The sequence below is a fragment of the Nomia melanderi genome, chromosome 5 (assembly GCF_051020985.1).
Source record: "Nomia melanderi isolate GNS246 chromosome 5, iyNomMela1, whole genome shotgun sequence".
NCBI classification, from domain to species: domain Eukaryota; kingdom Metazoa; phylum Arthropoda; class Insecta; order Hymenoptera; family Halictidae; genus Nomia; species Nomia melanderi.
The window spans coordinates 13,748,598-13,761,704 of NC_135003.1; the positions used below are offsets into that span (position 1 = coordinate 13,748,598).

The 13,107-nt window shown below is 36.5% G+C and overlaps 2 protein-coding genes across 4 annotated transcripts in view; both read right to left on the reverse strand.

Annotated features, from left to right (window-relative positions):
* Positions 1-1,693, reverse strand: part of SERCA (ATPase sarcoplasmic/endoplasmic reticulum Ca2+ transporting SERCA) — a 68,487-nt gene extending 66,794 nt beyond the window's left edge. The window contains exon 1 of the mRNA XM_031972042.2: positions 1,669-1,693. The gene's annotated coding sequence lies outside the window, so the exon portion shown is untranslated. The remainder of the gene's footprint in view (positions 1-1,668) is intronic.
* A 474-nt stretch (positions 1,694-2,167) lies between these two features.
* On the reverse strand, positions 2,168-12,409 carry LOC116424972 (pre-piRNA 3'-exonuclease trimmer). 3 transcript variants are annotated; one of them, XM_031972079.2, is made up of 12 exons: positions 12,199-12,409; positions 11,903-12,134; positions 11,542-11,817; positions 11,272-11,473; positions 10,847-10,945; positions 10,645-10,764; positions 10,468-10,564; positions 10,303-10,402; positions 10,119-10,202; positions 9,925-10,013; positions 5,495-5,593; positions 2,168-3,143 (listed from the first exon to the last, which is right to left on the reverse strand). In XM_031972079.2, exons 1-12 carry the CDS (start codon positions 12,327-12,329, stop codon positions 3,074-3,076), a joined length of 1,599 nt encoding a protein of 532 aa, XP_031827939.2. In that variant the 5' UTR covers positions 12,330-12,409; the 3' UTR covers positions 2,168-3,073. The 3 variants fall into 3 exon arrangements, with proteins under 3 accessions (XP_031827939.2, XP_031827948.2, XP_031827958.2); XM_031972088.2 differs by lacking the exon at positions 2,168-3,143 and adding an exon at positions 3,156-5,105; XM_031972098.2 differs by lacking the exon at positions 2,168-3,143 and adding an exon at positions 4,718-4,734.
* Positions 12,410-13,107: the final 698 nt, after the last annotated feature.

Sequence of the window (13,107 nt, forward strand, 5' to 3'; positions counted from 1 at the left end):
AAACCCCTCGATATTCATTTAAAAATGAAATTCTCAAAAACTACATAACAAATCCATTAACTAATTCGTTCGTATGTAAAATATTAAAACAGTGTTCACTCCTGAAAATATTAATTCTGCGTTACATGCTCCGTTCTAAACCAATCTGAATTCCAAACGATCCGCGACAGCCATACCTCTATTGGATCAATTCCCAAGGAACTTCCTTCCACCCTCGATTCCAACTTATACTCACCAGATTTCACCACGGATTTAGTCCACTTAGAAAATACACGAATACAAATCGTACAATTCAATGTAAACCATGATACTCTCAAAACCACTTTCCCTTTACTCTCAGCCGAAGCAAATCGTTAACAAAGAGAACCGATTTCCATTTCAATACTCTCCAGAAATTTCTCTCCTAAATCGATTCTCCAAAAACGTCCACATCCTACTACCATGTGACACATATAAATACAGAAACAAGTACATATTATAAGATTCGCAGGAAAACGTCGCAGCAGTGATCCGTTTACAAAAACAGTCATCAAATTGTCTTATCCCTCTCTCCGCAAGACAATCATGTGTTCAGCCTAAAACCGACGAACCTGAAACCGATTCCATTTCCAGTCGACGCATCCGTACGCGAGAAATATTCCCATAGACGCGCGTCGCGTAATTGTTCGATGACTGGCAGAAGTTCGAAGGAATTGTCGAGCTTAGGGAGTGTCACTGTGCGGACCGGCAAGTGGGAAACAAGAAAATAGTGAATTTGGTTAACCCAGTTCCATAGACCTCATTCTCGACGCGCGCGACCTTTACATCTGTTGGTTTGACTAGCCGAGATAGAGAGGGATCCACCTCAAAAGCTGCTCCACCTGCCACCGGACACCAGTGTGACCAGGCTGACCGTCCGGCAGACCGCCCACACAAATTGCTACTGCGTTATTTCGAGTGTTTTAGCCTTGGGTGGCGGCCAGAGAAAACTTTTGAAATATCGGGGAACGCTTGGGCTCTCTTTCTCGGCCATCAGGGCTTCAAGATAAGTACAGAGCACCACCAAGTGTTCGCGAGGAGTAGATGCAACAAGTTTGCGCCGCGAACGTCGAGACTTCTGCGAAATGTTAGGTCGGTTAGTTGGAATCCGACGATAGAAACGAGTCTGGGAGAATATCCGTTGTAGCGCACGGTATAACGGCGCATCGTGTATGCACATGTCATAGAAATGCGCATGGAAGCTTTGATAAATCGTTTAGCTTCGTTTGTAGAATATAATGTGTTATTATGTAACGTCTTATTATTATGATTCTTATTATTATCAATGATTTAGTACCATTTTTTCACTGGAGAGCCAATGCACTCGAGATTGGCAATTCTTGTCTAGGATTTTCGGTTGGTATTATATATATATCTTTAAGTAACGTTTGACAGTGGAAGATTCGAATGTGAAACACAGTCTCTTTCGTGTAAGTAGAATGAGAATGAATAATGGTTTTTGAGATTACGCTATCATCCCTTGCAATAGAAGATCGAGGAACTTTGAGAAGTTTCAAAGATAAATTCTTAAGGTTAGAACGTCGCGGTTTCTAATTAAGCACGTTTCTATTTAAGCTGACTGTGATTGTTCATGCCTACCGTGACTTCGTCGTTGACACGTAGATCGTAGAATTTCGATTCGGTACTCACCCTTTATCTCATTGATTTCCGAGCGTGTCCGTCGTAATTCGTCAGCAATTGAATTAACGTTGCCTCCCCGAGATACCGATGATCTCCGGACTGACTGTCAGCCAAGATTACAACCGAGTTATGATATATTTTGTCACGTGCTGCCTGCACGTTCTCATTTTCCGCGACGTTCGTGTTGTGAATTTCGAGAGTCGGATAGCCAAATCGGTTATTCCTGTAGAACGGAAACAACGATTGCTCCAGAATCCACCGAACGCGGAGCGATGCAGCCGAATCGATAAAATGATTTCGAAAGAGCGTTTAACCTTCGTACTATCAGTCGATCTGGCTGCGTTTATTCGAACTTCAATATTTCTGCGCAAATATTCTATTTCCACAGTCTCTTGTACGAACACAATAAGTTGCGTAAAAGAAAATTTAAAAATGGATATCCAGTTGGTAACACGATGTTAATATTTCTCAATTGAAATTACTAATAATAAATAAACAAGCAACGATATAAAAATAAACATGTCTCTCGGAGAAACCTCTCCGATAACTTCTACAGCTATTCTTTATTAAACCTAGAGGATGTCGTCATTTCGTTCAACAATTTTCTGCACTTCGGCAGACGTGTACATATAGCACGCTATTTTACGACACGATAAAAGGACGGGAGGATTTATTGTTTCATTAATGGCTTCTATAAATATCGTCGATTTTTCAGTTTTCTTTTATATACATGCACAAGTAATTCTCTCCGCGCAAACGATTTTGACTGAACACCTTCTGTCAGCGATAGCGGACCGCGACAAGAAAGTCTCCGAAGAATTCTCGTCGAATTATGACGTCACGGACGTCTTGTGTTATTTGGCACGAACGGGGCGTGACGCGGCCGACGAAAGGCACTAGATGTAGTAAAAAAGGTATGATAGATGGACGTGCGTGGCGATCGACGCGTCTCCCGGCGGCAGGGATAATTGTATTTTTCAAAGAGTACAGGCTTGGCAGCGGGGAACACTTCCTTGGCGAAACGAGCGCTGGCCCGACACCGAGCGCGTTCGGCTCGAACGTGAAATAATAATAACAGCTCACGCAAAGATTCCACTCATGATTTCTCGATCTAAAATTTAAATAGATCGCGCGGCCCGGCATTCATAAAGGAACGGTGTCGGGAGAAAATACAACGATGGTCCGGAAACGGAATCAGACTTTGTTTCTCTTTGTTGTCAACTTTGTTTCGCGTCCTCACTGGATCAACCGTCTTCTCTCTTTTTTTTTTAAGGACACTCGTGTAGAAAACTACTGCTTACAATTCATTTGACAGTGTAAAAAGAGCAGTTCTATTATATCTGCAGCACGCATCACAGATGTGGAGTCACGATTCTCGACTATTGTACTAATGTCGAAGTAAGTCGAGATCACTTCAGTGTGACTTCTTGAACATCCGGTGGACTATCCAGGCGACCATGGTGCCGGATAACAGCATACTGGTCCTGTAATCGAAAAGAATCGTTTTCATACTGTGCATACAACTGTGCACACTTTGTTCTTCGTGTGTAGGTAACGGCGAAGGTTGTTAATTTTCGTTTGAAAGAACTTGGCGAAGGTAATGATCGGTGCGATCATGTGCAATTTTTTCTTTGTGTAACTCTAGTGTAGATATCTTTGGAATTAGCTTAGAAATTTCATCTGTTTTAGTACCATTCGTCGGAAACCATTGAAACTCTTATGGTTAATATTTTTATATCGGGAAAACTGATCGAAAAATTCTGGCTGAAACACTTCTTAAATTAAGACAATACACGAAATGCATCTACCGCCTATCGCTCGTCATTACTTGATCCGAAATGAACGATCAAAAGCAGCTTTCCATAAATAACATTCGAAAAAACTGCGTTCAACGTCGTTTGTTCCAGTTTACCTCTCGATCTTCATTCAAACGTTTGTCACGTTTAACGATCGGCTCGATGAAGAGGAATACGACTTTCCTACCTTCGGAACGGAACACAGCGACGGGGACGATTGCGTAATAAGGGTGTCGCAAAGGTTTCGGCGTAACGTCGAAGAGGAGCAATCGAAATCGGAGCATTTTCAACGATTTACCTTAGTGTTGGGTAACGCGATGGGTGCCACGATGCGCGCTGCCTTCGCAACAATTGGCATCGTGGTCTCCACTTATGCATCTACGGCAATCTTAGTGCTAATTAGAGATTTCGCAGGCGCAGCTAGCCGTTCGGCCCGCTGAGAACGGCCATTAATTCGCTTGACACAACGCGAATAGCCTCGTTCACCAACACCGATTGAATCGAATCTCGCCTATCGGGCCGGCCCGTTTAAAATTCCGATTACGTCACACCGGGCGAAAATGTTACCGAATTAGTGGATATCGCGTGGCCTCTGAAAATGGCCCACAAAGACGGGACCGGCCGTCAGGGAAAACGTCGGTGGCTCCAATCGTAAAATATTCCGACCTCGGGGCTTGGCCGGCGGATTTCGCTCACTTTCCACCGTGGAACAATTATTGTTATTATTATTACCGCCGAACGCGAGGCACGGCCCATGTAATTTTAGGACCGTGTGATAATGCGGTAAATTATGCGGCGGTAAATGTCGCCTGCCGTTAAATCACTTACACCGACAACTTTATATTTACGCGCGAGATGCGTTTTAACGCGCGTTCTACGGGTGTTACCGACAACACTGAGATTGTATTTCCGAAAAATAAAACAGTTTCAAATGCTCGTAAAAGTTTAAGAAGCACCGTAAACTTCGAGAACGCTATTCTTCTTAGCGCGGCCCGATCCTAATGCACCGAGAGCATCATATGCAGCCGCCTCGCTGTAGGGACACGGCTAGGCTTCCCTGTGAAATACGCTGCTCGAGTGCTGAAACACTTATTATGTAACGGTAATACTTGTACAATATTTGGTCACCGCGTTATACGAACAACCACAAATCTTCTTTTCATGTACAATATCGGGAGTGACGAAGGATCTTTATTTCAACTGTCCCCTCGGAATTTGGACCAGTACCTTGGGCTATGGATGTCCTCGAAGGCGTAGCCAATAGTCTTCATTCAATTTTCTTAAAAATTCAATTAATCCTCTTAGAAAATGAAACTCGACTCTCTGGTGACTTCGCGAGATCAACGTGATGGCGTACGTTGATCACAGAGTTGATGTATTTGGATGCATTCGGGACTTTCGGGTGAAATTCTGTTTTTAGTTTTACTTAATGATCGCGTTTAAAGGTGCAGGTCAATATGTATGAGTATAAAAATCATTTTAGAGGATGCTCAGCGGTATTTCAACTTAACAGAGAAGCGTGAGAGTGAAGTTAAAATTGGAAATTCAAATTAGAAAGTGGCGTTACTGTACGATATTGTTTATTATCACGTTTGGCAGGTCTCGTCAGTGTTTGTTTGTTGGCATCCGACACCTGCGGCTATTGTGTGTCTTTAAATTAAAAGGTATTTCATTTTCCGTGATTGATGCCATAGGTTAGCGCGTGCTAATGAATGTGTCACTTAATTTGTTCGCGTCAGATTAGCAGAAGGCTTGACATTCGATACGAGTAGAATCTCGAGAATATCAGAAATGGCACTTTTTTAAAATCCACGAATTCAAATCATTCTCGTTTACTGTCGTTTTTACAATAAGAATCGAGAATTCTGTTGACATAAAACTTTGACAGGAATCGACGTACCTATCTTTGCCAATTATTTTCTGTATCCAGTTAGCCGATTAGAAATCTTTAATACATTATTCGAATGCACTTGTTTGCAAGTTTGCAAGAAATTCAGCGAACAAAACATTATTACCCTAAAATCTTTCGTTTTACGTACCACAAGGCTATACTAGTCGGATGAGCGTGCCATATAGGGGTGTACTTCGTAACCTGGAATTCCTTGCTCTTCTGAAAATGGTTTATCAAGTCGAGCGCCCTGTAACAAGATTTTTAAAGCGACAACAATTATAACATCCGGATAAAAATAATTTCGTATCGATTATGTTAAACAACGCGCCGGCTTGTCGTTCTGTTTAAAGCGTAGAACGAAGGACTGGATAATTAATAAAACCAATAAACGACCGCAAACAGTCTCCGCTCCCCCTTATTCAGTTATTTCTCTTCCCCTTAAGAATGTCTCCTCTTAAACGAGCTTCCCGAAACCAGTCAATTCGACGCGTACTGATTTTTAAAATATCATTTCGTAAACATATCAATTATTCCTTAACCCTTAGCACTCCCGATGGTTTTGTAATTAATCAGCAACTGCAACTAATTTTTATGGTATCTCCAGTGAAAACGAAAAATGCTGTAACATTCCTTCGATCTGTTATTTTCCTTCTCGGTACAAAATTCGGATGTGTGGAGAATCTAATAATTTTAGGGTAGTTTCTTTGATTCGTTAAAATATTTGATATTATCATCAATATTGGAGTCTACAGAGTTCAAAGGGTTAACCCCTTGCCCAACGATTTATTTCTTAACCCTTTGCACTCGAGAGGTGACTCACTCCCCTCTCGATTTCATACAGTAAAAATATAAAATTTGATACTTAATATTATACTTCGTATAATCAATCTGAGAAATATTGAAATAAAATAGTATTGTGTGATTTCTCTCCGACAGTTCCACGAAGTATCGTCTTCATCTCACTAGAAAATGTTAAAATATTCCTAACGAAACACTTCTACTTCATCGTTAATAATCTGGTAAGAAAAGAAAAAAATGGTAACGACTGACAACACAAAATATTCAATTTAAACTTCGAATTCAGATTAAAATGTTCGTCGCAGTCTGACACGATATTGTAGGTCGACGGGTTAACATTGCGTACTGGCAACGAGTAATCCTGTTTTCATATAAAGACACTTAGCCGTGCAATTTCGCTAATTGCCATAGTACTTGGGAAAATATTAAATTTGATTCAAATTGATTATCCATTTAAAATACATTACACAACAATATATCTGAGTTTTTTGTGCAGCGATATAAGTTGATCTCACTGAAAATTTCCATCCGCACAATTCAGTTTTCCGAAAAGTAGCCGGCACGCGATGTGTTAACGTGAATTCTTCCAGGAACAATAGAGTAAGCTGTAGAAGAAATGCCGGTAAGCCCAGTGTTAACGATCGGAGCGGCCTTTACGAAGTTCCGATGCGTACAGTCGGTTAATGCGATTTGAATAATTCGGATCGACAGCGGCGCTAAACAAAAGTGCGTCGGTTAGAAACGATACAGGCTTTGGAACAATGCCAGTGGCGAAGAAAATCTGATACTTCTAATATATGAACGTCGGTAGGCCGCGAGTGAATTGTATAGGATGGTGAACGTAAAAGAGAATGCATCACGCTCGTGAAAATGCATACTTGATAGCGGGGCACCGGATAATTCATTTTGATCTAATTCGGGAATGATGAAGTCAGCTGACTTTTGTACCCCCGGTCCGCGTGACGAGCCTCACGGACTGAATACTACCCTTTGTGCCTCTAACAGAAGACACTGTGGCTTCGGACCGCTGTATACCTGACCTGACTTACAATGCACGTCCGTTGGTTCTTAAGAAAGGAACGAAATGAATTGAACGCCTGTTATTTTGCAATTATTATCAATTGTTCTGCGGGGTACGTTGCTTTCGAATATTTTCGGCGAGGAATTTGCCAGATAAACGTGGGTGCAACTGAAATCGAAATTGTGTGATACAGATCATGAGAAATTGTGATTAACCAGTAAACTGTGGCGAAACAACGCAAAATAGAAAAACTGTGATGTTAGCATTATTAGTAATATAGAAATATCCAAATAATTAATCCAGTGAACTACGGTAATTCGATTTGGTTTGAGCTCACTGACTCCTATTCAACGTGTTGAATGATGACTAAATATATTTCTAAAGAAAGTATAACAAAACTAATGAGAGGAAGTTCTTCGATCCTTTATATAAGTTCCAAAAACGACCCGAGAATGTTTCAACTATACAGGGTGTCCCGCGACTCATGGTCAATCAATTAGTTCATGCTACATGTAAAAATGAGTCGAAGAAATAGAATAAAATTGTTTCCTGCGAGTCTTCGTTTTCGAGAAAATCGAGGTCGAACATTTACTCGGTACATGTCGACTTTGTGCATCTGACTATACACTCTTGTTTTGATTCTTATTTGTATTTAACCAGTTAACTGTGGAATTTAGTTGGAAAAACCTCTCGTTCTGTGCGCAATAAGATAAAATGGAGCGCGTACTCGTCGAACGCAGGACGAATTACATGTTTATGTGAAAAAATAAAAAATTCGTCGCTGAAAGAACTGGTATCGTGTCAAGCTTTACGATGACGCGTGTACTCGTCAAACACAGTTAACTGGTTAACTGGAACTACCGTTTCAGTAATTGACTAGTTTCGATTTTGTTTCGGAGTTATCGATATCTTAAAAGCATTGAATGTTCGGTATGATTTTGGAAATAACGTGTAAACTTGAATATTACAATGAATGTCTGAGGAAACTGAAAATAATCTATTGTTACCATTTTTGTAGGGATTACATATGAATCGTTAATTACGTAATGATCTGGCGATAGAAAACGGAAAAATTATTACGGAATATCCATGTTGGAATGTGATTATTTTAAAGTAGATTGTGAGTGTTTCAAGTAGATCGTTGAACGTAACAAATGATTTCGAATGGATTGGAGTGAAGAAGGAATAGAAATTGGATTTTTGACCGTTGAAATTTGGTTAAAATGTATCATACAATGAGACTTCTTATGTAAGTTCTCGTTGTTTCGACGGATCGGGATGGAAAGTAAACCTGTTTTAATGGATTCGCTTCAATCCGATATTTAACTGACGGTGGGTTGTGATTCTGTGCAATGTGAATTCAGAAAACGCGATCGATTGTTCATTCGATCGTGTGAGGATTATTGTGGATACGTATGATGATTTTACCATCAAAGTTTCATCAGGAAAAGGGTATCTTTTATAATTTCTTTAGAAATTTTGCCGGTGGACCTGATTTATCGAAGTCAAAAGTGAAACAGCATTCTTCAAATAATCTCAACGGTTCATTAATTACACCGATTGCAAGAAATAATTTCAGGATATCATTTGTCGCGTATTTCAATATATCTATACCAAAAATGAACGAATGAGTCTTAAGTACAAATAAAAGACAAACACATCGAATGAGCTAATAATTACATCTAACAGTGTATAAAATCATTTAAAATTTCACGAAATTTTAATGCTCAGTAGAGTGTTTGAACATTTTTGGTTCATTCACCTTTCCTATTGATATTTATAGCTTCCCCGCTGATGCACCACTGACAACTGGTGTGATTATATTATATCTATTTCCCAGACTACTATCGTATCATATAAATGGCACTTTACAAAAAGATAGACGCGTTCTTTTTTCATTTTATGAGTGCATATTCTAAACTTCGAAATGAATAAATTTCCATTCGTCGCATTAAACGCACGAGTTGATGTATCCATTCGAGAATTTTCGTGAACAATATCTCGCGAATAATTAGGGTGAAACAGACTGATGAAAATTTTGGCAAAACGCACGTATAGTTACGTCGTATGAAATCACATGCACTGATATTACACTTTGTAAGTGCAACGGTGAGTATACGCGGTTGCCCTTGGATATGATCCAAAATAGTTCTGCCACCTTACTTCATAGCAGCTTCATACTAAAATACCAACTGCGTACTTAATACCTAATTATATTTGCCTGGTGCGTGAAGTGAGGTATAACGCGTAAATAAAACGATTATTAACAATGTGTCTATCCTCCCCGTAAGCACACCCATTCGACAACCATCGGAAATCTCAATATGTCACGAATCATACGCAAGATTCATGGCACTCAATATCTCCCTTTAATCTTTCTATTGTTTTCTTAACCCGGATACTGTGCCATGCATACTGTAAAATATGAGTTCCCTCTGAGCATGTTTCATGTCAGTACGACAGGCTGCACTGGGGTTATTTGTGCTCGACGACAACCGCGTTTAAATTTGTTTCGCTCCGTACAAGTTATCTGCGTCGAAGCACTTACATATGCATTATTATTTGTGGTTCATAGATTCTTCTGATTAAAAATTTCTTCATTCCGTGAAATAATAATCGTACAAGATATTCTATTAAACCTTAATTTAATATGTTTATATAGGTATATAAAGTTTTGACATTTTATTAATTAATATGCAACAAGTTCCAAGTTTGCAATTGTGATACAAATCTGATATAATATTAAAAAATATACTAACCTTTGACGGCTTGAAACTTGTACCAGAACACGTTTCCGAGTAAAAGGCAATACATTTATGGGTCCAAAAGATGAAAACTTCTCACTAATCTAATAATAAGATTTCAAATTGAAAAGAAAGGTTAAAATTACTAGCTCCAATGTGTATATATATATATAACATATTAAAGTATACAAATTCATGCTCCAGCATACCTCTCTCATATCTATGGATGATGAATTTGATTTCACATGCAGCCATTGTGGTTTTATCAATGGTGGGTCATATCCATCAAGTTTCTGAAACAAATTATCACTATTTGGTAATATATTCTATTACCTATATTAAATTAAATTAATTCATATATTCCATTAACTCTGACAATTAAGTTTTTCTTACCAAATACATTTCAATGTTCGCTGCTACATTTATACAATTTTCTAACGTTTTTACGCTTCCCATTAATTCAGCAGATGATATTGTTCGATTTTGCAAGCCCCTAAAGTTTAGAAAATTAAAAGCAACAGTCAATAACAGTTAGATTTTTTATTAAAATAAACATACTGTCCATATTTTTCTACAGCTAATATATGTCCTATTTTTACAAAAATATATCCTGCAACATAGGCATCCCATCCTGCAGTGTGATAAGCTTCTACGTCTAAAAATAAAATCATCTTATTACTTTCAAATGTAGTTGAAGTAATATTTATTATTACAATCAAATTTAAAAATTATTACCCGTATTTGACTCATTTGAAGGATGCATAAGAACATTAGGCGCATTGTATGTTAAATATTTTCCTTCATTTGACTTGAAATAGTTATATGTACCACTTAGTGAATTTGTTTTCCAACTAACTGAAAAAAACAACTGTCAGACATTTCACATTAATTATATTTATATGTTTTTATTGTTAAGTTTTACTGTTGCTTTCTTTACCCTTTTTATTGATTTTTTTCAGTTGATAGCTCAAAAATTTTGTATCGTACACTTGTGGAAATATTGAATGTATATTATTTTTGAATTCTTTATATTTCTCTGAAATAAATATAATTAAACTTAATTAACACTTCTAAAGTTTATTAATTGTTATACACACCTTCAATGTTATAACATTTTATTATTAAGTATTTAGTTAAATGGTTAGGTGGCTGTATATAATAATACCAATTGAATATTAATTAAACTTAGATTGTTTAGATGAAAATATGTTTGATCTTGTTTATGTCTTCCAAATTAGTTATTGGTGATATTATTATGACTACTAAGTTATTGGTGATATTATTATGACTACTAAGTTATTGGCATTAACTAAGAAATTATTTATACCCACTACATTTTTTAGTAGAATAAACGATACTCACGTGGTAGTGGGTTATAGAACTGTTGGTGCATGAACATTAAGTCCAAAAGCATATTATGTCCTACTATTGGCTTCTTTAATGTAACTAAAAGTTTAAATATTTTAGAAAATCCTATATAAGTATCTAACAGTTCTTGTTCCAAACATATATTATCTTGCTCAAACATGTTACGCATGTCATTTGATACTCGTACAACTGTTATCTGAAAGAAATATAAAATCTGGTACATATTAAAAAATTTAGAGTTCTATTGGTCAGTTATTTACATACCGATTTGTAACCTGGTATTGTCCAAATGTTTTTGAAATTGTTCCTTAACTCTTTATGCATCATATATTGTAAAATAGGTGAAGGAGTTTGTAATGTAAAAGAGATTTTATCTGTTTGTTTCAGAAACTCTTCGACTTTATTTTTACAATACTTAAAATCATCTTCTTCTCCGTAAGATAAATGTTTTAAATTATTATCTAAATCACCTTTATCTATATGCACTTTCAATTGTTCTTCCTCACTTTGATTTATATATGATACACCTTCAGATAAACACTAAAATAATCACAATTGCATTTATACCATTACTTTCATCCCGAAAAGAATACATTTAAATTATTTTAACATCTTGATGACATACTCGGTTAAAATCAAAATTATGTAGAGAGAGGAACTCCATAGCAGATACTTGACACAAAAATTGCCTATTTTTATATGGTACAGATCTTGGTAACAAATAGAAATTATAGCACTTTACAGTGTAACTATTCTCAGGAACCTTTTTAAATGCAGCAATACCACATTGAATTATTATGTACGGTTCAATGTTTTTCTTTAATGATTCGTATCGTTTATCCAACGAATCAATAAAACTGAAATAAATGTAAACATGTGATTGATATATAAATTATTTGACAAATATTGAATCAAGCTAACCTATACTTCTGTCCATCATTCGATTGTATTCCAGTAAATTCTGTATCAATTGCTACAAAGGATGCTTCTTTTATTGCACTATGTACATCTGGATAGGATTCTTCAAAATTTTTATCTATTATATCCTTCATAATTTTTCTTTACGTATTTTAAGATCCGAAAAACTAATGTGAACTAGATAAACGTAACCTCGTTTTAATAAGCGATTGTAGCACCATCATATCATTTTTAAATTTTTTTATTCCACATTATTACATGTGGTTTCAAATTATTTTTATTACCTCGTTTTTAATATGTCATGTTTATTCATAGGCTGCAGCATTTATAAACATTTCAGAAAAATATAAAATATGGACACGTTTATTTATTTTTCCTTTTTTCGGTTGTTTGTAGATTTAAATTATTACTTAAAATATTACTTTAAAGTGATCATTAAAATTATTAAATTTGAATAGGGTTACTTTTCAAATAATTTAATCTCTATTTATTCGATGAAGTAAACTATTATTCCTTAATTATTTTATATTTCTTAACATATTCAGATGATTTTATTCTCATTTAACGTGAGACCAGATTCATTTTCATATCGAATAATAAATTAAGATTTAGCACCATTAACGTCTAGCTTACCTTTAACATATTATATAACATCTCAACGTTATTGAATACTTAAATATTCCAGTATTTGTAGTATCATGATACAACATCGCATACAACACAATACTTAATAAATTAAAACAATCAATCACAAAATATTGAACAATACACTAATTTTGTTCAATAAGTGTTCAACAATACATAGATTCACGTTGCACGGTTTACTTGATAAAAATCGGTAAAAATAAAACTCGATTCCAACCGTGAAGCAATTTATTATGTTACCAATGGTTTTTTACTCATACATTTTGA